The sequence below is a fragment of the Copadichromis virginalis genome, linkage group LG10 (assembly GCF_057382275.1).
Source record: "Copadichromis virginalis isolate Kocher_CV1m ecotype Utaka linkage group LG10, C_Virginalis_male_GT1.1, whole genome shotgun sequence".
Taxonomy (NCBI): domain Eukaryota; kingdom Metazoa; phylum Chordata; class Actinopteri; order Cichliformes; family Cichlidae; genus Copadichromis; species Copadichromis virginalis.
The window spans coordinates 20,064,387-20,090,796 of NC_140627.1; the positions used below are offsets into that span (position 1 = coordinate 20,064,387).

Genomic DNA, 26,410 nt, shown 5'->3' on the forward strand with positions numbered 1-26,410 from the left:
ACATGTATACAGACACTAATTGCTTGGTTTTTACAACAAATATTTTACACTGTAAATTAGAAATGCAAAAAATGAAGCTCAACAGTGTTGTCTTTATTAAAAATATTTTCCTCTCCTCTTGATCTTCAATGAAAAAAAACCTTAATTCTCATTAGTCTTTTAAATCATGAGAGATCTACATAAACACAAATACATTCTGATTATGTTTATTAAACCTTCACAGAAAAAGATCCATCATGATCAGATAAAAAAAGTAAATATACACCATCACTTATAAAATTTTACTGGCATGCAATCTTACATAAAGAAGGAAAAGAAAAGAAAAATGAGGACACTATTCACACCGTGGATACAAATCAGTGACAGCATTTCAGTGATGAAAGAGTAATCACAGACCTGACCTACACTTAAAACATTGATTTCCCTGTCAGACTTTTTTGAAAGTTGAAATGAAGAAGACTACCTAGAAAAACCCCTGTTTCTATACCTATGATATAATATAAAAAGAGACTAAAAGAAATATTTGTTTTACACAATTACACTGCAAACATTTTTGCCTGTTTTGGTCACATTCCATGCTTTATTTTTTTACTCAGTCAAGAAAAATACAGTAAAGCTTTTCTAAAACATTTCTCTTGATCCCTAGAGACTGTATACATTTAAATTTATTTAGTTTATAGAAGTATTTATATATTTTTACACAGAGCTAGGTTTGGAGTATTCATTCTCATTACTGCGTGAACAAAAGAAGCAGAGGAGGCTTCCTCCCAGTAACAGCAGCCCTGCAGATGCCCAGCCGATGTAGAGTGAGGCTCCCATCAATGGAGGTCCGTAGTAAGACGTTTTCGCCATGGTGAGAGTTGTGATGGTGCTCCAGCAGATTGGAATGATCACCAGGACACCTGATATGATGAAGATAATTCCAGAAGCTATAGCCACTTTGCTATTTTTCCTCTTATTTGACACCAAGTTGGTGCAGTTGCCCCCGACAACACCAACTATGACTCCAAAGATCCCGACAATGATGGCGAAGACGATGAGCACTCTGGCAGCCTGCAGGTCTTGAGGTAAGGCCAGCAGAGAATCATAAGATTTGCACTCTGTTGTTGGTCGTGGATTGTAAGGATAATCAAAGTTACAGGACTTCCACAAACCCTCTGATTTCTTCCACTCAGGGGATCTCCATGTGGGGAGAGCACAGCTTATGATGCTCCCCAGGACTCCGAAAATGGCCAAGACCAAACCTAGAAGCTGTCTCCCGCCAGGTTTCATGATGAAGTTTTCTTGAGCTCTTCAAAGAGGAAAGACAGTGTGTTCTTGAGAGTTGCAGTAATTTAGAAAAGAGCTGGGCAGGAAGTGGTTTTTATGTGTTTTTCATGATCAGAGGAGCTGACTAGTTTCCAACTCACTAATCATGCTGTTAAAGGAAAAGACATATTGTTGCCTTTAAGCTGAAAATGTTCTCTGAAGGAAACCCAGACTCTCAGAGAGAGTAAAAAGTATAATTAGAAAAAGGTTGCAAAGGAAATCGCAATTTTTTGTTAATTAAATCTAAAGAAAATTACAATTGGATTATATTTTTTTAAAATGGTCTGTGGCAATCCTGGTTTAAGTTAATTACATTAAAGTATTTAATGATTCAGCATTTTGTGACTAAATACAAACAAAATCAAACATTATTGTTTCCTCATGAATAGAGGAATATAAATTCCTTCATTCTCACTGAAATGTGAGATTTACTCATAGCAGATACTGATGTAGAGTTCCGAGGAAGAAGATGTGACTACAGATTATCTTCATTACCAGTAGATACTTGTAGTTCAGTCACTGATATGTAGCTGCAACGATGATAACAGACTCATCTTCATCACCGGATGTTCTTGTTGCAATTTGTTGCTTTGTGCCTGGTTCAACTTGTGATCATGTGTTTTAAATGAAGTGGCATGTCCTTTATGCTCAGTTTACTTAAATTTAGAGGGGAACATCCACATGGTCTGAAACTTTTATTCAGTGCAGTTTACTCATCTGTTGGCTCGTACTCAGATGAGATCATCTAATGATCTTCTGTAATCCATGTGCTTCTGTGTGTTCACATTGGATACGTTTTAAAAATCTTCTTCAGGAACTAAAGTTGGTTAATGTGATATGTCCAATAAATTTCTGTCATAAAATTGTTTTTATTGAAACTATATCATCTATACTCAACCTATTCAAGATGTACATGGTGAGATTAGTTGTCTCACCCACACAGAACAACCAAAAGTAAAGGAGCTGCCAGTATACAGGGTCTCTGACTGTCTGTCTTTCTTTACTCTCATTTTGTGTTTAACTCTCTTTTCAGTTTCAGTTAATTTAGTGATTGATAGATTTAATTGTATATAGGTAAACTGACGATGGCCGAGGCCAAATCAAGAAACTGTCTTCCACCGCTTCAAAGAGGAGGGGTGATGTGGTCTGAGTGCTCCAGTTATTTAACAGTGAGCGGCAGCTGAGCAGGAACTAGTTTTTATGTGGTTTTCACACTTGAAACCACTCGAGTGGCTTCCTTACTCGCTCGCTCACATTGCATGAGAAAGCACACATTAGATTGTACTGATGCTGCAATCTCCAAGCCACAAATTAAATATAGATATATTGCTTAGAACATGTGAATACCAATGTTGTTGACAGCCATACGGCACATTATAAAATATGACTGTCATTTAAAATAGTTTTGACTTCTCTTGAATTATGGATAAAAGAAGAGCCGAGTATGAGAATGCAGGTAAAAATAAGACCTTTGTGCAGTAACTTTTCTTTTGCATGAGAGTTGGAAAGAGTTCACTTAGCTCTCAGTATCTGCACATCGTGTGAAAATGTCATTTACACTTTATGCTCTCGTTGCACTCTTTATAGGATCTCAAAGTGTATATATTTACACATGCAGCCTCCTCTTCTCGTGTTGGTTAATTGGACTCTCACCACCATATGTGTAAATTTAAGTGTGAATGGTTGTCTTCTGTATCTGTGTTAGCCCTGTGACAGACTGCCCAGGGTGTACACTGCCTCTTGCCCTAAGACAGCAGGGATAGGCTTAAAGCCCTCCTGCAACCCTGAAAAGGATGAATGGAAGGATGGACATAGTGTGTCCTTGAGAGCTGTAATTTTTATCTGTGAGGGAAGATCTGAGCAGGAAGTGGGGTCATACGCTGTCAATTTTTCAGTCAGTGTTCTGCTTCTTCATAAATAAAAACCAGTTCATAAGCAACTCTCCCCACAAATTGTCAACATAATATTTTCACCCCAAAAATATGTGTTAAAGGACCACTGCGGTACCCAGATGTCAGAGAGAACTGCCAAAACACGTACATCTGTAGAGGGGGCAATCATAATGAGGTATTTCGTAATTTGCAGATTCAAGCTGCTCTTCATATTTTTTGCCACCAGATGTCACCAAAGAGGACTGTGTTGAAAATCTGTGAGTAATTCGGTGCTTCAGGAAGCTGTATTTGACCATATCTACTTAGCCTTATACCAGATTTAATGACTCCATTCAGAAAAGGTGCAGAAAGTTCTTCTCAAGCAGGAAGACTCCTGCTGTGGGCAGACCAATGGAACAGAGCAAGTTTTACTGTAAATTTAAACCTTAAACTACAAAGTGAGCTCAGCGTAACCAGGGTAACTGTCAATTATCTGGGTTCACTTTCCCTAACGCTGGCAAACGGGATAAGCAGTCACACAAAGTTGGATATCAACTTGCTAATTTTAACCAGGGTTTTGCTGTGCTTTTCACATTAATTTGTTTTTTAAATCAGAGACCGGAAGAAAAATGAAGGAAAAGACGAAAGCGTTTGTATTCCTTTTTTTCCTGTCACAGTTTTAGTTTCTGAATCTTTAGGACGAGCACGGTTTGCGCTGGTGAAATTCAGGAGAATTCCTTCAAAAAGGTGTTGTTAGCATAAAAATCTGGTGTTGCAGTCTTGTGCTTGTGTCAGTTACTAGTGTTTTTATTTCACAATATAAAGAATATAGGGAAATATATTTTATCTGAAATCAGATAAATGTGAATACATCTTCACAGCATTACAAGTACACGTGATTGTTTATTTTGTTTGTATTTTCACACATATATTTACATTTATTCTGAAATGTACTGGTAAATATATTGAAATGTATTAAATATATATAAATCCTTATATTTTCTTTCTTGTTGTGTGTAACTGGAGTAAGCAACCGTCAGCAAAAAGCCTGCTGAAACGGCTTTGCAGTTAATGAGCTTTGCGTTTAGCCACTTTAACAAAAAAGGAACCAAAAAGAGAAATAAAAAAATACACATCATTTTACATGCTCAGAAATATATATTCTCATTTGAGATAAGTCGTACTTGTATACAATCACATAAACAGATGATACTAAAAGATAAAACATAGACTTAAACCAGTGGATACAGAGTCAGATTTTATAGCATTTTTAAATGCACATGCTTTGTATGATTTTACACAAAAAAGGAACGTCTCTTTTCATACAACAAAGTGAACAACACAAATAATAAATTTTAAAAGAATGCAAAGGTGGTTATAATGGTGTAGGATACAACAAAACGGATTTAGAAGCAAGTTACATAACCAAACTGCAAAATTTTTCTTTTTTAATCTGATTTTATACTTTGTTAATCTACTCATTCAAAGGACAAAGTAAAGATGAAAACTTTCAGAAAACCTTTTTCTTATTTCCAATAGACTGCTCGATGTATAAAAATAAGCCTTATTACATATGGCCTTGCTTACATGGTAAGAGTTGGAGTACTTAATGTTTTAGTCAGTTTCTGCCCTGCAGAAAAAGGAGCTGCAGACGAGGCCTCCTCCCAGGGACAGAAGGACGGCGGTGAACCAGCCAATGCAGAGCGAGGTTCCCCACTCCATCTTCCTAAGCATCCCATGGTGAGGATCATAAGGAGACTGGGCAGGATGAAAATGATCACTGATGGTGTTGGCTGTCCAGCTGACTGGTATGAGAACAAAGAGGCCTGCAATGAGGAAGGCAATTCCAGAAGTCAGAGCCATTTTGCTCCTTTGCCTTTTAATTGGCACAAAGTTAATAAACTTGCTCCCAGCTGCACCAAGCAGCATCGCAAGGAGCTCAATGATAATGGCAATGATCATAAGTACTCTGGCAGCCCTCAGCTCTTTAGGTAATGGTATGTGCTCGTAATCCATACACACACCAAAGGATGAGTTTTCTGCGAATTCACATTTCTTCCACAAACCCTCTCCACAGCAGGAGTACACTGTGGTATCTTTGAAGTCTGTTATGATTTATCTTTATATATTTATATTTAAATTAATTACTTTTTCAAAGTAACTTGCCCAACACTGGATGCAATACATTTAAAAATCCAAACAAAAGAAAACAAACATTTTTTAATTGGCTTCTTTCAGAAAAACAGCCACCAAAAAGACATCTTTAAAAACACTAAGCAAAACTCAAAATGCCCAAAACATGATCTCATTCTCTTGTTAACCGTCAACTTAATGTGACAATTTTACTGTTACAATACAATCATACCTAATCAAAAAACTGCAAACAAATACTGCAGAAAGGTATTCTCAATGCAACTGCAAATGAATAACACAATCAATATTGAACAGTTTAATAAAGAAAAAGTCAAAGATCAGATCTGGATTTAAGATACACAATCATATTTTATAGAGGTTTTGAATGCACATGCTTTTGATCTTTACAAAGATAACAGAAAAAAAGGGAAACTGTGTCCAAATTCTTATAGTAAATAGCATAAACAGTAAACATAATAAGAAAAACTGTCTGGTATAAAATACAACAAAATATATCAAGAATTAAGTTACATCCACAAATTGCCAAAAGTTTTTCCTATTTTAATTACATTTTAAACTTTCTTGTACTACTCATTCAACCTTTTTTTTTCTTTTTAACAGACTGCTGGATTTCAAAGCTTAGGTTAATATGAGTAACTAAGTAACTGCTCTTTGTAAAAAAGACTATTTACAAAGAGTGAGGGTTGACATACTCAACATCTTGGTCAGTTCCATCTCTGCAGATAAAGGAGCTGCAGAGGAGGCCTCCTCCCAGGAACAGAAGTGCTGTGGTGATCCAGCCAATGTAAAGCAAGGCTCCCGGTTCACTCTTTACACGGTCACCCTGCAGAACATAGGTGATGGTGATGGTGGTCCAGCAGACTGGTATTAGAACAAAGAGGCCAGCAAAGAGAATAGCAACTCCGGAAACCATAGCTATTTTGCTCTTTTTCATTTCATCTGGCACAAAGTTGATGAATTTGCTCCCAACAACACCGAGCAGGATCCCAAAGACACCAATAATAATGGCAATGATGATGAGCACTCTGGCAACCTCAAGGTCTAGACTTCCATATTGTTTGCACTCCACATGCTCTGCACTGACGGTATCACAGGCTTTCCACAAACCTTCAGATTGCACGTTGTTCGATGATTGATGGTCGACTTTATGCACTGTCCATGTGGGAAGAGCACAGATGCTAATGGTCCCCACAAAGCCAATGATGGCCAAGGCCAGGCCCAGAAGCTGTCTTTCACAAGCCACCATGATGACGCTGAAGCACCTTTACTCTTCAAAGAGTAAAGGTGATGTGTTAACAGGAGATTCAGGAATTTATCTGAAGAGCTGAGAAGGAAGTGGTTATCATTTGGTTTTAATACTCAGAATTCTACTGTGGCCTCCACGGTTCCTGTTCACACTTCTACAGGAGATGACAGCTTTTAGTGTTGCCTCTGAGTTGAAACTGGTTTCTAAAGAAAGTGACACATAACGGCAAAAAATAGCACACAGAAGAACTAATAATAATTTGACTTTGAAAAATGCAAGTAGTATTTGATTGGAACCTACTAAATGTGCATCATCATTGCTGAAAAATGCCACATCTCTGTTACAATTTTAATCTCAGTGTTAACTTTTTATTCACTTTATCACAAAGTCACTAAGTAAATTATTTCAGTGCAAATAAAGAAATCAAAATTTGTTCAGGATCACTAAAATTAGTGAGATTTATTCACAGCAGATTGAGCCTTGTGTTGTTATATTGTTAATCTCAATCCTTCTGAAGAAATGCTGTGTTTAAATTAAAGTGGAAACTATGATTGAGAACTTCATATACATGTGAGATCAGTAGTCTGTGTGTGTGTGTGTGTGTGTTTAATGCATGGAAGTAATAATTGCATACAGAATATATTTCTGAAGCAGTGGGAGAAAGATGAGAAACAATACCCTGTGTGAAAAGCAGTTTCACTGCAGGATATAGTGTGAGAAATACAACCACACAAAGCCGGCAACACATTAGGCACCAAACCAAACCTTTTCTGGTGTTATATCACGCCTGTTTACTGGCAACAATTGTTAATGTTTTTTAATTCCTTTGATTTTCTTTCACTTTGTTTGTGCTGTTAATTGTTAATTCTTGTATATTTTAATCTTTATGTTTATGTTTTACTAACAGTTTTCTTCTTTCCTTTCTCTCCCGATTTCCCCTACAGAAAATTAATGATACGAATGTGAATGTCGTGGTCCTGGCTCTTTTGACCCAATGTTCTTCTCAACTTGCTGAAAAAACATTTTAACAAAAAGTCTGTTTCATGCAGAGTGGCCAAGATGCTGATGTTGTTTCATAACCAAATAGTGCAGCCTATAGTGTTAGGGTGATTTTGGTAAAAGTTGTCATTGTACTTAAATTTGTAAACCTTGTCCTGAACTGCATGTTCAGATATTTTTCTGTCCCTTTCTTACTTGTAGGATGGTGGAGGAGGTTATAGCTATAGTGTTTAACTGCAGGCACATTTCATGTAAGGTCCTGGTTTTCTTATTTGGTAAGGAATGTAAGGACACTGTTTTTTTTTTAGTTGTCTGGGATCAGGTGAGGAGCTTTCAGCTCTAAGACCCTGATCCGATTGGCTCCCCTTGCAAGTTGAAATAGATTGATCTCTGATTGTCTTGCTTTGTTTATGGGGATAAATCTTTGAACCAGCGAGGCCTGCAAGTGCAGACCTAGTGTTAGGGTTTTTTGTTTGGTTTTTCTGTTTTTTGTTTTTAACAAGAGAGAAGACAAATATACTCCAATTATAATGTAGCGGCACGAGGAGGGGAGGAAAGGATTTGACTGGGGCAGGTTAACACTGAACCTACATCCTGTCGACAGACACCAAATTGTAGCGGTGCGAGGGATTACGGAGGGGTGCTACCTGGGGGAAGTTACACCCCAGGAAAGAATATTAGATTTTGCGCTGCATTCGCAGACTTCACTACAATTAACCCCCGGGATTTGAATCATTGTCCTGACTATTGACATTTACTGCCAAGGTCTAAACGGTAGGGGTGCAACGATACACAAAATTCACGGTTCGGTTCGATACTTTGGTGTCACGGTTCGATATTTTTTCGATACAAAAAAATGTTCATTCTTTTTTAATTTGTCATTTATTAAAATTATAAATATATATTTTAACTCAAAAGTACAGTTTTTATATGTAATGTTGCTGAAACAACAAAGTAATAAAATAAATAAATAAATCTATCTGATCGAGAAATCACTCATATTTGGAAAAGAGAGTTTATTACAGAGAAATGGCTCTTTCCAAAATAAAAGCTATAGTATACGCTTCTTCTGGGCTATATTCTCAGCAGCATATTAAACATATCAGGTCCCCATAAGGAGAATCATGTGCTAATGGCTGTCTAAATGACTCGGGTAAAGTTTGTAGCATGCGTGCTTGTTGTTTTTTCTGCTTCCACTTTGCACTAGGATGATGTTGGAGTAAATGTGCAGTGATATTCATTGTGTTCCCACTAGTGCTGTCAGCGTTAATCTCATTAAAATGACATTAAAGCCATAACGTCGCAAATCTTCGTTAACGAGTTTCCGCGGATCGCCCCATGTGTGGGGCTGGATGGCGTCAACACGTTAACGATCTAACTGCGTTAACGCACTAGGTCCCACAAATGTAACTGAGCATTGCGTGGCACATCCAACATACTGTTTTACTTTTGTCCATGACGCGCTAACATCAGGGTCATGCTTCACATGAAAACCAAGATAGTTCCATACGCCAGATCTGAATGAGGGTGGGGGAGGTTCAATTTCGGGTAGCATTGAGGCAGTTGCCATGTTGCAACGAGCTTAACTTCTGTCTCGCTAGCTTGCGCTGCGCTCAGTGGATCTGCGCCCGACAGTGCAGCCTAGGCGGAGTAGTCGAACGCATCGTAAGAAGAAAAGTTGATAAAATAAGTAAAAAAATTTGTATTGTTCGATACCGATACGAGTATTGTTGCACTCCTACTAAACGGGGTAATTGTATTGGGCACCAGTACCTGGGGACTCCCAGCCTTGATTGCTCTACTCCCTGCTACCTGGCGAAGATTATGCGGATTCGAGTGTGTCCCAGCATTAGCCCAAGTAGTCCTACGTAAAGGGGCTACACCATTCTGGACGTCAGCAGTACCTGGCAACGGATTTGTGCAAACTGACACCACAGTGGATGTTAAGGGTTCTAGCTAGCCTGATCTACGTGGGCGAGGAGTCTCCAGTCTCGGTTGGCAATTTCTTGGGGCCAGATTAGGTTCAAAAACCAATAAAAACCACTCACAACCTTGCATAGGTTCCTCTATAGGGGCAGTTTCTAGTAGTTGAACTGGAGCACTGAAGGGACAAAGGCTCTCAAATTCCTTCTTTAATTGTGAACAGCGAACATGTTTCACGTGACTCGGGTTATCTACCATAGCAACAGTGTACATGGACCCATTTTGGTAAGGGGCCTCAAGCACTTTATACACCACTTAACTCCAAACACCCTGAATTTCATGACGGCCTCTAAGCCCAACTTCCTTCAGGTAAACCAACTGACCTTCTCGCAGGGGAGCATCCTTTACACACTGGTCGTGGCACGTCTTACGCCAGTTAGCTGCAGGGATTTGCTTTGGTCGGGATGCCAGCAAATGACCCACATAAACATTAGGATGGGTTTGTGCATCTTTAGCCGACTCCTGGCGCCACTTTTGGATGTCTCCATACATCCCTAACCAGTATCACCATTGAGAAACCACATCTACTGTTCTCCGAACACCCTGATAACCGTACTACAAAACCTGACCCTGAAGGGATTTGGGCAACAATACCTGCGGCGCCTCTCCTCTCCTACGATGACGCCATCCCGCTCCACTGACCTACGCCACTGCCTGGCCAACCCGAGAGCCCGCCTTGAAGTGCGACCACGCTCCTTGGCATCAGGCCACCATCTCGGTTTCCAATCAAGGGGTCAGTCTCCTGTAAAACACGAAGGTCAGACAATGCATACCCAGGGAAGACAGAGGTAGTGGCTTGAACAGCAGGGGTTAGTGGTTTCCTACCAATAACCTGGGGCAAAGGGTCAGGCACCACAGGCTGTGAGCCTAGGACGCCCCAACCGAACCTCGACTCAATGGTTCACCGGGCGGAAGTTTCCCTGAATGGAAGAGCAAGCAACATTACTTGAACAGGCCTGCGCTGGATTGCGTAGGCATAACTGTGGGCTCGCCAGGGCACTCTCTGGCAAAATGCTCAACCTTCTGGCACCGTCTGCAAATTACGGCCATATTACAGGATATGGCAGGATATGGTTAGGATAAGCACTATTCAAAGCAGCTCCTTGCGAGCTAATTCAACTGCTCTTGCTGACTTTTAACAATCTCTTTTAACTCCTGTAATTCAGATTCATAGGCTGCAATACCTGCCGGACTACCTCTAAAAGGCACCTCCTGGACAGTGTGCTGAAATCCTAACACCAGGGGAACCGAGTAACTTCTATCCTTCCCGCCCCCTGGCATACCTTCACGCTCCCATAATATAGCCTCATATTTGATTTGTCTGTGCTCAAACCATCTTCCCCTAGATTTGAGAATCATAGACTCTAACTGCTGGGTTGAGATTAAATTAAGTTCAGTTTGTAAAGTTAATCTTTGTTTATACAGATCTGGAGAGGGGGTTGTAGAGTGTTGCTCATCCAATTGCGAAATAAGGTGTATCAATTCAGATAGATGTTTCTGTTTTCTAGTATATGAACAGTATGATATAATATTGCCCCGTAAGAATGCTTTTAAGTTTTCACAAACTGTACTGTAGGCAATGCCAGGCGTAATGTTTGTTCTTATAAAGATATCAATTTGTTTGGAATGATATTCCACAAACTCTTTATCTGACAAAAGAAGAGGATTGAGTCTCCAGGAGTACACAAAGGGATCATCCGGGAAGCTGAGTTCCAAAACAAGTGGACTGTGATATTACTGTGCTATTGTATTTACAAGTCTTGATATTAGGAAGCAATTTTTTGTCGAAAAAAAGTAATCCATATGAATCTTTTCTCTGAGGAGCAATCTAGTGCTAGATCCGTAACAGTATTCATGGCTCTTCCAAGGACCAATTGGTGTGTATCAATCTGTGGAAGGGAATTAAGAAAGTAACTGAAAAATTTTGAGTTATTCCCATTCGGAGCACTCAAAAAAAGTGAAGTATTAAAAAGGAATCCTGTCACAACTACATAGCGACCACCTGGGTCAGCTGTTGTGTGAGAGACTATAAATGGAATATTCTTATTGATCAAAATTGCTGCGCCTCTGGCTTTACCATTAAATTTGGAATGAAAAATGTGTCCAACCCAACTTCGTCTTAATCTGGCATGGTCATTATTCTTAAGGTGTGTTTGTTGAAGAAATGCTACATTTCAGTTGACTGCTCGCTGCAGTCTCTGAGCAGCTAGCCTTTTTTTTTTAGCAGACTGCTTAGGAGGTATTTCACTTCAGGATAAGCCAAAAAGACGGAAAAAACTACTACTAAAACAATGCTGACTTTCTTAATAGAGCTTAAGGAATCTCTGAAATCGGGCCACAATAGGTGAACCATAAAGTAATTTAACAAATAACTGGGACCTCGTGGTTTGCGCGTCTACTCCATAACGTGCACCTTACTCCGGCTCCAACACATCAAATCTTGAAGCGTGGGATACTGTTTGTCTTTTTTATTTTTACTTGTGGTGTACTGTGAAGGTACGCTCTGTAAGGCTGCATTTTTAGCCTGAGTATGAATCTCAAAAAACACTTCCTCCATTGAGGAGACAAAACTATTCACAGTAGATTGGCTTAATCCTGCTGCCCTGAGCTGTGCAACAGCAGAGGCACACATATCCAAAGTGCTCTTATTTGACCTTTTCAACTTTTCAGATGTTGTGGGTGTTTCTTCTACATTAGTTGACATCACCTCCCCTGTAATGCTAACTTCTTTAACTTCCACATCAGGCTGTAGATTAACATCAGTGTCAACCTGTTGGTCAAAATAGTTAACATGTTTGGTATTTAAATGTTTTCTAAAACCTGTGGTTTGGATGAATGTGTACATGTTGTGAAGCAGGGTGTTGTAAGATGTGCCAAACACAAAATGTGCTTTAAACAGTTCATCAAAAGCACCAAGTGAAGAGGTAGACTTGCATGGTATGGCATTGTTGTCAAGAATAATGAAGAACCGGTGGATGTCATTCTTTTTCACCCCAACAGCCAGGAGGTAGGGTTGAGTGCTGGTAGTGATGGCATCAAGGTGCTCTTGGATATTTGCTCCAGTATGAAAAGACAAATACAGACAAGCAATAAGAATCAAGTGTTTCTTAAATTGGTAATTCATAACACAAAAATAGAAAAGAAACACAAACCTTCTTGAAGACAACAAGATGCCGTTCTGTTTAAGAAGCTGATACATTTCCTGGTCTCTTCTGACCCTGACCGGATGGTGGAATCAGATGTAATAGCAATAGAATTGCTGAGAGGTCACTGTCCCAGCCTGCAAAAAATATTTGTTTTTAATAAAGTTGAATCATCAGCATCAACAACATATTTCAATGCATCTGCATTGACAAAATGTTTGAGTAGACCCAAAATACAAAAGGATAGCTGTTCTGTGACAAACATTATATATGCTATAAATGTGCTAATCCAAGAAACAACAGCTTGTAACAGCAGTCTGGCGAGGAAGGAGCGGCTAGCCGGTCCAGCGGGCATGTGGTGTGGAGGTTAGCCGGATAACACGGAGCCAGTCAGTTAAATTAAACAACAGACCTTTATTCCTTGTCAGCAACATAAGACTATACAAGCCAGGTCTCCACGGCTCTACACTGTCCGTACATACATGTGCGGGGATCGGTAGTCGCCGGTGCCAGGCCGTTACAATGGTGAGGTCTATCCTGAGAACAGAACACGAGCAGCATGTAATGGCTGCCACGCTATACTCACACACCCCCTAGGAGACTCCCCCCCTAGTGGTGCTATAACCCAAAAGGTTTGTTACAAACTCACCAATGTCAACATTAAATTCAGTGGCATCCTCAGGAGAGTCAACTGCCAGCAAGAGTTTTTTCAGGTCACTGGTTGAAGGAAGCTTTCTGCCTTGTTGGATAATCTTTCTTTTGAATGTTGTTGGCCACCTTTTCAGCAACCTGCCTGATACATCCTCACCAAACATCAGTACAAAATCCTGTTCGATCTGTAACAGGGATAGAGAATAGAGAATTATATCTGCTATCTGCAAAAAATAAAATGTGTTTACATTGTCAAAGTAATGACAAATATTCACCAAGCCTTTGATATCTTTGAAATGTGGAAAAACAGACAGTATGTTGCTTGACAGCAGGGGTCAAGGACCATGTTGTGTCGATAAACAAATGTCAACTTAATCTTCTTCTTTACTGTGTCTTTATCAGCTGAATGTTTCATCAGAGAGATTGCTTCCTTGCACTCATCCTCACTCAGTAACTTCTCTGTAACAAACTGCAACTCTCGTCTGACAGTTGGCCCACCACACCGGACTTCACCCGATGATCCATCTCCTGGTGCTAGACAATACGAAATACAGCTTTATCAAAACTAATAACAACATTTGATAACCATTATTAATACAGTACCACAATTTGGAACTGTATACTGTATTTCCACTGAATTATAAGTGTTACCTCCAGATGATAATCGCCTCCCTTTAGCAGTCCATCTCTGTATGGTTTTTTATCCTCCAGGCCAAGTAACCAGTGCCACTTTCGCAATCATAATAATGTTCCTTGGAGAGTGACATGTACAGACATTTTGTTTATTCATTTATCAGTTATGTAACAATGAACAGTTGATAAGGACGTACATTTTGGCAGGATTTAAAATGATTAAATGCGATTTTAGTTGTATCAGTTATTACTGTGAGCTACTTACATAGCCATTTTTGGAGTACGGGTCACTGAGGTAAGGGAAAAAGGTTACAATTCCTCTGGCATACATTTCTTTTACCTGCCGTGGTGGTGATGTACTGCAAGATCAAAAGGAAAAGGACTAGTCAGCTTCCCTGGAATTAATAGAGATTTAAAATCATTTGAAAATGATAGTAAAATCAAAGGGCCAGAAATAAATTACCCATTTTTTTCTGTCAAGTCAGCTACCAGTATGTTGACCATTTTTCTTCTGGTTTCATCCACCAGGGACTTTATATTTGATTGTATTCATTTATTATACGTTCTCCACCAGGTTTGCTGGTGAGAATCGATTCCAACAATTGGAAAACACAATAAAAAACATTCTACATGTTGATATAACCACAGTTCAGAGCACTTAAGCTACAAACAAAAATGATACTGTTAGAAGAATGGGGAACTCTGCTAACTCTTACTTGCTTAGCTTCTGCATCCAGCTTCTGACGTTTCCTAAAAGGGCTGTCTGAAAGGATGACCGTATCCTGTGAATCTGATGAATGTGGCGATAATAACTGGGACTGCTCAGGAGACACTTCTGCAGAAGCTGCTTCCAGTCAAAGCTACATGGGAGGGACCCAGAGAGAGTTTTCCTCATGCTTTCATCCAGAAGGTGCTGCTAGATTTGTACTTGCATATTTAAAGTTTGCAGTGATATTTTGTTTGGATTCTCCTACCTTCTACATTCTATCCAAACTGCCACTGGCAGCTTCTGCATGTTGAGGCAGCAGGCTGGCACTCCAGCCTGCTGGAGCCCATATGTTATGGTTTAATTTGCAGTTAAATCCCCAGGTGATAGCTTTACGTATAGGTTAAGCCTGTTCTGAACTCTGATGGTTTTTTAGGACACATCATGTTTTGAAAATCTTGGCTGAAGCACCTCTCTCCGCCTCGTTGTCACATGAGGTGGGAAGTAACAAAGTACAAATATTTTGTTGGTGTACTAAATTACAATTTCCAGGTACTGTACTTTCCGTGAGTAGTTTTTACTTTTTATTTTTACTCCATGCATTTTTAAATAAATATATGTACTTTCTATTCCTTTTCAAAACAGTCTTGTTACTTTTGCTTTAACACATTTGGGGGTAATTATTTTATCATCACGTCAAACCTATTTGAGCCTTAAGAAACCAACAAACATTAGCAAACTGCACACAAATTGTTTGTGTGCAGTTTGTCACAGTGTGTTGCTAGCTAAAGGTCCAGCTGCTATATTTCACAGGAAGAGAAAAAAAAGAGACCTAACTTCACTCAGAGATGGAGAAAGATAAGAAAGCGCACAAGAGAGGAAGAAGAGAGGTTAGATTCAAAGATAAGGACGGCTTATTTACAGCTTACGTGTAAGTCTTCATGTTTTTAAATCAGATGTGACATTATGTTTTTTTATATTGTGAAACATGCTGCAAAACAAGGCACACTAACAGCTATTTAACCCTTTCATTATGACAACCTCAATCTGGATTATTCATGTTATGCATGGAAAGATTGTAGACTGTACCTAATCAGTTTCAATATTTTATTAGTGTATCGGTACTTGTAGCTGAGAGTCTATGATGGATTTGATACAGGGCAGGAAATCAAAACCAAATAAAAATAAATGAGTGACATAGATGTAACCATTTTACTGTGCAGATGAATGCTTATAGCCTGTGCAAAGTGCATATGCTGTATAGTAGAGAGAACTTATTAAACTCTACAAAGACATTTTTAAAAAAAAATAAATGAATGTGGACAATGTGGACAGTGGTGGTTGGCACTGTTGTCTCACAGCAGGAAGTGCATTCAGTGATCGTGTGTGTAAGTTTCAAGCTATAAACCGATCGCCTGCTCAGTAGATTCCCGGGTCATACACTTGGCTTGGTATTGCGACCTGGGGCGCCTCTGTCAGTGCGCCCCAGGGTGGCTGTGGCTACAATGTAACTTGCCATCACCAGTGTGTGAATGTGTGTGTGAATGGGTGGATGACAGGTTGTGTAAAGCGCTTTGGGGTCCTTAGGAACTAGAAAAGCGCTATACAAATACAGGCCATTTACCATTTGCCATCTCCATCACAATTTAATGGCTGAAGATCACATTTAATAAAAACTGATGATGTTGTATTGTTTTGCTTCCCAGAGCTCTGCTCTAATTTAACCTGTTTTTCTTCCTTTCATCAACTTTAATTCATTTCATGAAAGTGTGCAGTGATGTTTTTTCTCCTAATTTTTTTTACAGGATCAGGATCTCTGCAGTCTGATCTCACTCACCAGATTTCAAAAACCTCGGGCATCTACCTGGAGGACCAAGGACACACCGAGGTGAAGTTATAGCCATCATCAAAGTTTAATAGCTGAAACAGCTTAAAGAAGCATTAAAGAATTGCACTGTTATGCTATATAGGTGAAAGGTTTTATTGCAGATATGAAACTAATGGTTGTGATTGATTCTGTAACACAAATTTATACAAATGCCTTTACAAAGTGGATGAACATACTGCAGAAACGTATAGGTCATACCTAAAAGGGCATTTAAACTACCATTATGACTGGCAGGGACCACATCCTCAGCTGGACTGAGAATATTTCTTCAAAGACATGTAGGATGTAACAGAAACAGATCAAGGCCTGAGACTGTGGTTACGTCAGTATGACAGCAGCTCCCAAGTTAGACAGATCCTTTATTATGTTTTATTTTATTTTAAAAATTGATTTCAAGGATCCTAACAAGCTCATGCAGCAATTTTCCTTGTTTAAAAAGTATACAACACAGTATGAAATGTGGCAACCACAGTGGGCCAAACACGGCTATGGCCAAGTTTTATCACACCAATTTTACACCTTCTACACAATAATTTAACACCCTTTATTCAATAAAACACACCCCATTTATCACGGCACACAGATCACCTGAGAGTATCAGGCTCTTTATGATCATCAATAGTATGCCTACATTTTCTTTTAAAATCAACAGCATCCAATCCTTTAATCAGTAAACTGTTAACAAACTCCACTCCTTCCTGCAGGTGCAGTCACTTTACCCTGATTACCTCCGGTGCTTTCACTTCACTCTGTGCTATGCACATCAGAGGGATCGCCGTCAGCTGTGTTTTTTAGCTGCCAATATTTAAGACAGGGAAGAGGCCCTAAGCCACAAGGACAGTTGTGTCTTGGGTTAGTGTAGGTGAAATGTTGGCCAGTATTGCAAGTGTGTTTCGAGTGACTGCCTGGAAGAATGCAAGTACTCAGTTTTTATTTTATTGTGACCTGAGTTAAAATCTTTGTTTTTTGTTCTTGTTTTTATTTAAACATTAAAGCTTTAGTGCTAAAATATTATTTGCACTGGATAAGAACTTTTAATTTGTTTCAGATGATGGCTTGAGACTACTGGAAACTGACAGTTGGCTTAAAGACTGTTCAGTGCATGGCTTAACTACAAACCTGGTTCTACAAAGGAGACATTCTTTTGGCTTGTTGGGGAAAGAACCACTAGTGTTTTAGTTGCATTGAGTGATTAATGGGAACAGCGCTTGAGGAAAAAATGTCTTGGAAGCATCTCTGTGGCTGTCTCCATATGACATGCATTGCTTTTAAAGACTAAGTGCTTAAATTTGTTTCAACAGGGTGCTGCACTGATTATGTCAGCACGCACATTCACTGATTTCACAACTCGGGCTACCTTTGAAATAAAGGTAAGATTGACAGTGAGGTCTTGAACACAGACTGGCACTTGGCACTTTGACTCATGGGTATTTGCTTCTCCAGAAATGTGACCTCTTCCTGCTGGATGAGGGCCCTGCCACTCAGGTGGTTTTGACTCGTGATGAGGGTCTGCAGTACTACCGCACAATGCAGGTCATGAGACATATGGAGCTGAAGGCAGATCAGCTGTACAAGCAGAAGATGATTAGAGGATTCTGTCACTTGTATGATGGCCAGGTTGGGTTTTTTCTTCATCTACAATGAAACTCATGGCTGGTATACATTGAATACCTGCTAAAGATCTGAAACTGGCTTTGAACTGCAATCTGATTGCAGTAACACAGTACTATTATTGTAAAATACTCTTTGGCTACTCTTCAGAATCTCCCTTTAGGTCCAGACACGTGAAGTTGTTTTCTCATAATAGGAAGCCTGTGCTGTTGGTCTTGAAGCCTCAATTAACTTGTCAGACCACCTGATCACAGCATATCGTGTCCATGGCTACACTTACACCCGGGGAGGGACTGTCAAGGAGATCATGGCTGAGCTCACTGGTGAGTTGTTGAAGACTAAAGATCAGTAAACATGGGACTCATTTTGGCAACTCCACTGTGAACGTGGCAGTTGTAAGTGTTCAGTTCTTGCCAGAGTAACTTGACAGGTTTTTAATATTTCCCAAAAGTCAAGCTATTGAGGTTCAGAAACTTAAAGATTATCCTAAAGAGCCCAGTACATGGAGTACTACAGTTACAAGATGACAATAGAAATGTCTCCCTAATTGGATGAAGGTGGCACAATTGTGGCTTGCCCTTGGTGGTTTACTCCCTGAGATTAAGGCTCTAAGATGTTTTTGGCATCACTGAATCAAGGAACAAATGGCAATAAGTACTCTGAGATGGAAATACTTTCGTTATGTCAACTAATGTTTTCCATGCACAGGCAGAAGAGGTGGAATTGCAAAGGGCAAGGGCGGCTCTATGCACATGTACTGCAAAACCTTCTATGGTGGAAATGGAATTATTGGTGCTCAGGTAAATGTCATCTACGTGTCTTTTTGCCTTCTATGGTTTAAACATGTCATTGGTTTGGAACTGACACTTGTTGTACATTTAGACTTTAACACTAATGTCCACACAATGTGGGATTTCTCTAGGTTCCTTTGGGTGCTGGTGTTGCACTTGCTTGCAATTACCTGGGCAACAATGAGCTGTGTGTCTGTCTCTATGGTGATGGTGCTGCCAACCAGGTATGTAGTTTTTATTTTGTATGTAAATGGGTTGAAGAGCAACGCTTGGCTCTGCACGGCCAGTATCTGTCAAATATGTGCTAAATGCACAACATGACTAAACTCTAGGAAGTCTTGAAGCTGTAACTTCACAACTTTGCAGGACAACCTTTAAAAAGCCTTGTGTATATTCAACAGGGCCAGATCTTTGAAACGTACAACATGGCTGCTCTCTGGAAGCTGCCTGTTATCTTTGTCTGTGAGAACAACCGCTATGCCATGGGCACCTCAGTGGAGCGAGCTGCAGCCAGCACAGATTACTACAAGAGAGGAGAGTTCATTCCTGGTCTGAGGGTAGGGGGTCTGGCGTGCTTCGGCACATCTCTCATTACTTGTAAAATAGTGCAGCTCAAAATGACAGTTGCTCTCATTTTGCAAAGTCTTGCACTCTTTAATCAAAATGCCAATTATTCAATCTGGGTTTGTTTAGTTAAAAATGCATGTCTGAACTCTTTGTTTCAAACACAATGCAAACTAGCTGGAAGTGAGAAATGGCAGCCTCAAATGGTCAGGTAAATGGCCTGTATTTTGTATAGTGCTATACTAGTCCCTAAGGACCCCAAACCACTTAACACATTCAGTCATCCACCCATTCTCACACACTAGTCTAATGTTGAATTCTGAAGTTCACTATCAGACTGCAATACAGAAAAGTATACCAAGTCTGACTCCTTGTAGGTTTGACTAATTTAAAATTTGTCTGGTGCAACCATGGACTTGCATATGGACCCTGTCAGTTTTTTTTTTTTTGTTTTTTTTGGTAAGATGAGATTAAAACTCAGTAACTGTGCACAGGTGGATGGAATGGATGTTCTCTGTGTCCGGGAAGCAACCAGATTTGCTGCTGATCACTGTCGCTCTGGGAAGGTATGTTTAAAATGCTTAATTGTCATGTGCAGGATATGAAACTTGTCTCGCTGAAATTCTTTGTCCTTTGCTCAGGGTCCTATTCTCATGGAACTCCAGACATACCGCTATCATGGACACAGCATGAGCGATCCTGGACTTAGGTAAACATCTACTTGAGCCAGCTTAAGTTGCAGCAAGTTCTTGTTTAATCTTACAAATGTCCTTTGCCATTCCTGTGGCTCTGATCTCTGCTCCTTGGTCTCATGTATGCCCTCTGTAGTGGCTAGTTCTGCCTACAGAATTTCAGTATCTTCTGCTAGATTTCTCCATTTGACAGACTTGATGCTTCAAAATAACTTTGTTAAGTCTATCAGTTTCTAATCTGCATAGAAATGGCTTATTGAAAATTTCAAGGCACTAATTTTTCACTTTGAGCATCTAAATCACTTTTAAATGCTCAAAGAACCTTTTTTTTTTTTTTGGCAACCCTTGTGCATCCCTACAACTGCTGCACCATCTCCCCCTCTAGCTACCGCACACGTGAGGAGATCCGGGAAGTGCGCAGTAAGAGTGACCCCATCGCCATGCTAAAGGACCACATGCTCAGCCACAACATGGCTAGTGTGGAGGAACTCAAGGTAGGAGATGCAGAAATCAAACTTATGAGCAACACTTCTGACAGTTTAGACCTTTTCTTTGCAGCGAGTAATGAAAGTCTGACTAGCTAAGCATACTAACATTTGTGATCTCACTTGAACTAGTATTAATGGCATGCTTTACATGTGAGGATAATGAAAGGGCTGCAACTCCATTTAAAATGAGATCCTCCAGGTTTCATCACATGTCTTGCAGAATTGCCTCCTATACTGGGAGATGCCTTGTTTAACTGTCATTTCTGTAGGGAATTGATGTGGAAGTGAGGAAGGAGATTGAGGATGCAGCTCAGTTTGCCACCATAGACCCAGAGCCCCCACTGGAAGAACTGTGCAACCACATCTTCTACAATGAGCCGCCTTTTGAGGTGCGCGGAACAAACCTGTGGACCAAGCTGAAGTCTCTTAGCTAAAGCTTTTGACAACCGCCTGTCCTTAATGCACACAATGTACGTTAAACTTGAGCCTCACACCAGAGAGGACAAGATCAGGTTCACTTTACTACCTCATGTCTTGAAATTGCTACAGTGAAGTGTTAATGTTATCAGTGTAAGACTTATACCTACATTTATGCTCTTCACCATATTTACATTGGCCAGAAATGTTTAGTGATTGGCTTCTGGTAGATTTCATCTTTTTACTTGAGCCACATTCCTTAAATCTCTGACTAGATTATTTGCTGTGTAATCTAGTAATTTTTGAGGTGCTGTAAATGTTTAGTGTCAAAGGATGTATGACCTTAACATGGCTTTGTGCTCCATATGCTTAAAGAAGTCAAATTGAGAAAGTGCTTGTCTTCACATGGTAACTTTTCTTGACACAACTGTCTAAGGTTTAATCTGACTCAAGTTGAGCGGATGTGTTTGCATAGTACTCAAATCCTGAGGCCCTTTAAGAGTGGATTCATTTCAGGCTTGACTTGAACTAGAAATGTGAACCCTAACATTGGGTGACAAGTTTGTGCATCTGAAGACTTAACATGCTTCTGTCACTGCTGGATTTAGACTTCAGGCCAACTTTAACAAACTTTAGGCTTCAATGTCTTAAGATTATGGTTGCAGCTCTGACAAAGAACAATGGTCTATGAATGTCTAGTCTCAATACCTACAAAACTAAGAGGAAAATGGCTTTAAACTAGTGCATGATCAAATTTTATCAGAATGGTCTATGTAGCCTTCTCTAAGGGACACTCAAGAAATACCCTACTTGATCCCTTTCCAAAGAAGTCGCTAATTTTTGTAGCATTAGCACACCAGTACTTCAGGTTTAGTCCCACTCATCTAAACTAATGTGGTGTATGGTGACAACCCTCCAGGTTGCAGCTATCCTTGCAGCCACTTCATGTTTTCTTTTTCGCTGTGGGACTTCCAGGTGCTTGCAGCTATTCTCAATGTCTACAGTGTCACGTTCTGGTAGTGGAGTCTCCTCAGGCCTGATTACCTTTCATTATGATTGAGCCTCTATTTCTCAGTTGCCTGCAGTGAAGTTGGACCCCTTCCAAACATTACACATTAAGTCCCATTAGAGATGGGGCAGAACAGGTAGCTTGGAAGCCAAACAATGAAATGTACAATGGAATGGTGGGGGCTGGTAGAGGATAAGTATGTGAATGGAAAACTAACTTCTCAGCACAACAATAACATGCATTCACACCTCAACACCATAAACTCACGTGACAAGCAACATGGGTGGGTATGTGGTGAAAGTTTCTACATCCAGATGAACAGAATCAACTTTTGGGGAAACTGCATTTTTCACAGTTGGTCTAATGTCCGTCACTGGTCACCTGGTCTATCAATTTCTCGTTGAAGAGCTGTGAGCTTCTCCAAGATCTTATCCATATTGCGTTCAATGAGCACAGTCTGAGTACTCATGGCCCTTCCCATCACTTCGATCAACGCAGCCAGCCTTGTGGGGTTTTGAACAGCTGTAACCGCTTTCTTCAATAAGCCAGAGCCCAGCCAGTTCCAATCAGCAGGAACCCTGTTATCATGGCTCTTAATAGGTATAAATCTCAATCGACAGTCCTCCCAGGCACACAACGCACCAATTCCTTCACCCGTCCATTGTGTATCCGACAGGAAACGTCCCTGTAGGACGGTTGGGCTCTTCCGAACCCAGGCTGCTTGCCGAAGAGAGTGTGTCAATTGCATTAAGAGACCAGTCAAAATCTTGCTGGCTGAATTTTGGGGGGGGGGTTCATCCAAAGGACAGTGAGAGTGTAAAGAAGTATCCAATTGGCAGTTTGCTTCAATGCTTACAGTTATGCAGAATTAGGAATGCTCTTTGTGACAGGTGGGTACTGACATGCATGGCTGCAGCTGCCAGCTGTCTTCTAGGCTTCACCTCTGCTAATCCTGCATCTCTGAACTGGACCTCGTCAGTATTTGGGGTCTCATAAGCTCTCCTGTGATATTTAGTTTGCATACTTGGATTATTCAAATAAACTTTTAATATATTATGCTAAATCTATACAGATTTTTCTACATCAGATATGATAGTACGAATTAGTCAACCTGTATTAAAGTCTCCCTCTACAGCCTGTTGTTTCATAGTTTCAGCAATGAAATTAGATTTAAAAATAAACATAGATGACATTCTGTCCCCTAGGCATCCACCAAGATCCCGCTGTCTACAGTCATTCAGTAACACTCAGAACAATATGATGATCACTGGATAATGTTAATAAATATCTTTTCCAAAATATGAAAGTTTTCTACATGTCCTAGTTCAGTGGTCCCCAACCTTTTTTGCGCCACGGACCAGTTTGTGCCCGACAATATTTTCATGGACCGGCCTTTAAGGTGTCGCGGATAAATACAACAAAATAAAACTAGTACCGGTACCGAAAAAAAGATTTATTCATAACACAACCAGAAAAACAGAGTTAATGGAAAAAAACGATAACAAAATAACGCTAAAAACCAATAAAAACCCTGAAAACCATAAGTTTCACACCCGAGTCTCAACTCTCACGGACCGGTACCGGTCCGGGGGTTGGGGACCGCTGTCTTAGTTTACATTATGAAAGAATTTATTATGAGTGAGAATCTCTTGATAGTCTAATACTTTCCCGCTAAACAGTCATCTTCTACTTCGGTTAGGTTTATTTTAACATCCGTTTATTAAAACGTATGTTTTGCTTTTGTTTTATTTTTTACTGCAATTCTGTTAGAGTAGCTTTTACTGTTTAGTGCTTTTAGTGTAAAAACAACCTGGTTGTTAAAACTAAGATAAGGCAGACGCAGAGAAACGCAGACGCAGAGAAACGTAGATGCAAACGCTGAAGAATCTACAATGGCAGAAGCACAAATGAAAATGGTCACCAGACCCAAGGAAAAAAAAGTGCAAAAAAACGAAAAAGTGCCTGAGGAGCAGTTACTCGGGCATATACTCGGGCTCTTCTTGATTCGCAAAACAGCATGGCTGAGGAACAAGCCCTAAAAATCAAGAAATGCAAGAAAACACTTAAGCAACTTCTGTAAGAGGAAACCCTGAATCCTTCACTATTTCAGAAGCAAAGGAGGACATGAATATGGACACACAGGGAAATGTGAATAACCCCAGCGGACAAAACCCTAGGCCTAATGGAGGGACTTGGCAACATCAGCCCTATTTCAAATTTAGATTTCATAAGGGCAAAGGCCAGTATAATCCATGGGACAAGATTTCTGCTCTCAGACAGCAACTGCAAGCTTCCCACTATCATCAGAACCAGCTTTTTTTGGAAACTGGAAGTTGCTAACAAGGTTGCTTTATATTACCAAACTGGATGATGTGATCCTTTCCCTGCAGCAACAAATCAGCCACCCTGCAACAGAGCGGAGTCTGCCACTCAAACCACAGAGGCTTCACACACAGACTTTGTAAGCCTGAAATCTTCTAAGGAGGTTGAATTTGAGGTCCAGTGCAAGAATCAACAAGAACAGATAGAAATGCTCCAGCAACAGCTCCTAGAAGCTCAAAATCAACTGAAGGAGCAGTCAGTTAAACATGGGTAGGATCAAGAGACACTCAACACAGAAATCAGGGACCTTAAATCCCAGCTCTGCTCCAACAAGGCCCTTGATGATTTGAAGGTAGAGACTCTTGACCGAGAGCTGAAAGAAGACTCTTTAGAACAAATTGAAGACAGACAGAAAATTATTGCTACCCAGCTGGCTGAACTCTAAACTGAAATTAAGACCCAGAGGAAAAAAAACAAAAAAGAAGCAAATCTGACTGCTTCGACTTATAATTCTGTTCATTTTATGAGTATATCTTTCTTGATATGACTGCATTTGAATGTAGATCAGAAATCAGGTGAGCATCAAAATGTAGGTAAAAATGAGACTTTTATGCACGAACATTTTAAGACGGAGCTCTCACAATCCGCACATCAAACACGTCTCTGTTCCTTACACTTTATGCTTTTTCTCAAAATCTTCTAGGTCAGGTATACGTTTCCCATTTTCTAAATGATCTCAATGATTCCTGATTATGACACAAAAAGTACCACAGATAATAAGCTCGTTTGGCTCTTGGCGAAGGCGGTCGCACTTTTCTCCTCTCCTCCTCTCCCTTATCTTTCCTGCTTAGCTCTTATGTCCTTGTCTAGTCTCATGTTTTTTGTATTACTTTCCCTGGAACACTCTCTCACAGTCTGTTCTCTAAAACCTAAACAGAATTATGGATTTGATCAACTGGTCTCTGAATGCTATTGACACCCTTTTCTCAACGAGAAGTCTGGGCTTGCGTGAGCCTGAGTGTCCTGGAGGTACTTTCCCTGCCGGATACACGATGGACGGGTGGCATAACTGGAGGGTCGTGTGCCTGGCGGGACTGTCGATCGAGGACGCTGAAGATATCTATCTATTTGGAACCATGATAACAGGGTTCTTGCTGATCAGAGCTGGCTTGGCCCTGGCTTATCGGAGAATTAAGAAAGCGGAACCGGCTGTTCAAACCCCACCAAGGCTGCCCGCTGGGATTGAAACGATGGGATGAGGCGCGACTTCTCAGAATGGGCTCACTGAGTGCAGCATGGTTAGATCTTGGAGAATCTTACGGCTGCCGTGAATACTCAGAATAAGACCTCTGAGCGTACATTGGATTACATCAAGGAGAAGTCCACTTAGAATAACACCTCTGAGCGAAAGTTGGATCACATCATGGAGCAGCTCACTGCGGTCGTGAGTTCTCAGAATCGGCTCTCTGAGCACAAGTTTGATAACATCACGGAGAAGCTCGTGACTCTCCAACGGGAGATTGAGAGACCAGTGTCGGAGTGCTAAGAACAGCTTTGAAATTCTCGTAAGTTGTTTGCACTAAAGTAAAACCACCATTATGACGGTTTTACTTTAGTGGTCGTGGCTCAGGTGGTAGAACAGATCAGCTACTGATCGGAAGGTCGGTGGTTCGATCCTTGGCTTCCCCAGTCTGCATGTCAAGTATCCTTGGGCAAGATACTAACCCCAATGCGTTCATCAGAGTGTGAATGCAGGTTAGTTTGCACTTGTGAATAGAAGTGCTTGTACAAATGGGTGAATGAGGCATGTTGTATAGAGTGCTTTGAGTAGGGAGAGTAGAAAAGCGCTAGATAAGAATCAGTCCATTTGCCATTTACAATCGTAAATGGCAAATGTGTGGGATATAGTTCCAAGAAGGCGAAAGAAAGTAAAA

The 26,410-nt window shown here is 40.3% G+C and overlaps 3 protein-coding genes and 1 pseudogene across 3 annotated transcripts in view; 1 reads left to right on the forward strand and 3 right to left on the reverse strand.

Annotated features, from left to right (window-relative positions):
* The window catches only part of LOC146700336 (claudin-4-like), a 1,451-nt gene extending 140 nt beyond the window's left edge, over window positions 1-1,311 (reverse strand). The window contains exon 1 of the mRNA XM_085471400.1: window positions 1-1,311. This exon is cut by the window's left edge and continues 140 nt beyond it. Coding sequence (XP_085327526.1) covers window positions 697-1,272 — 576 coding nt within the window. The 5' untranslated portion in view covers window positions 1,273-1,311 and the 3' untranslated portion in view covers window positions 1-696.
* Window positions 1,312-6,000: 4,689 nt separating this feature from the next.
* LOC146700337 (claudin-4-like) lies at window positions 6,001-6,579 on the reverse strand. The gene has a single exon (XM_085471402.1). The coding sequence runs from the start codon at window positions 6,577-6,579 to the stop codon at window positions 6,001-6,003; it is 579 nt and encodes a 192-aa protein (XP_085327528.1).
* A 5,377-nt stretch (window positions 6,580-11,956) lies between these two features.
* Window positions 11,957-16,328, reverse strand: LOC146700338 (uncharacterized; annotated as a pseudogene).
* Window positions 16,329-17,449: 1,121 nt separating this feature from the next.
* LOC146700339 (pyruvate dehydrogenase E1 component subunit alpha, mitochondrial-like) lies at window positions 17,450-21,390 on the forward strand. The gene is made up of 11 exons (XM_085471403.1): window positions 17,450-17,497; window positions 17,884-17,952; window positions 18,026-18,199; window positions 18,390-18,516; window positions 18,902-18,993; window positions 19,116-19,208; window positions 19,386-19,541; window positions 20,043-20,114; window positions 20,190-20,257; window positions 20,626-20,734; window positions 20,998-21,390. The coding sequence occupies exons 1-11, from the start codon at window positions 17,450-17,452 to the stop codon at window positions 21,160-21,162; spliced, it is 1,173 nt and encodes a 390-aa protein (XP_085327529.1). The 3' UTR covers window positions 21,163-21,390.
* The last annotated feature ends 5,020 nt before the right edge of the window (window positions 21,391-26,410 follow it).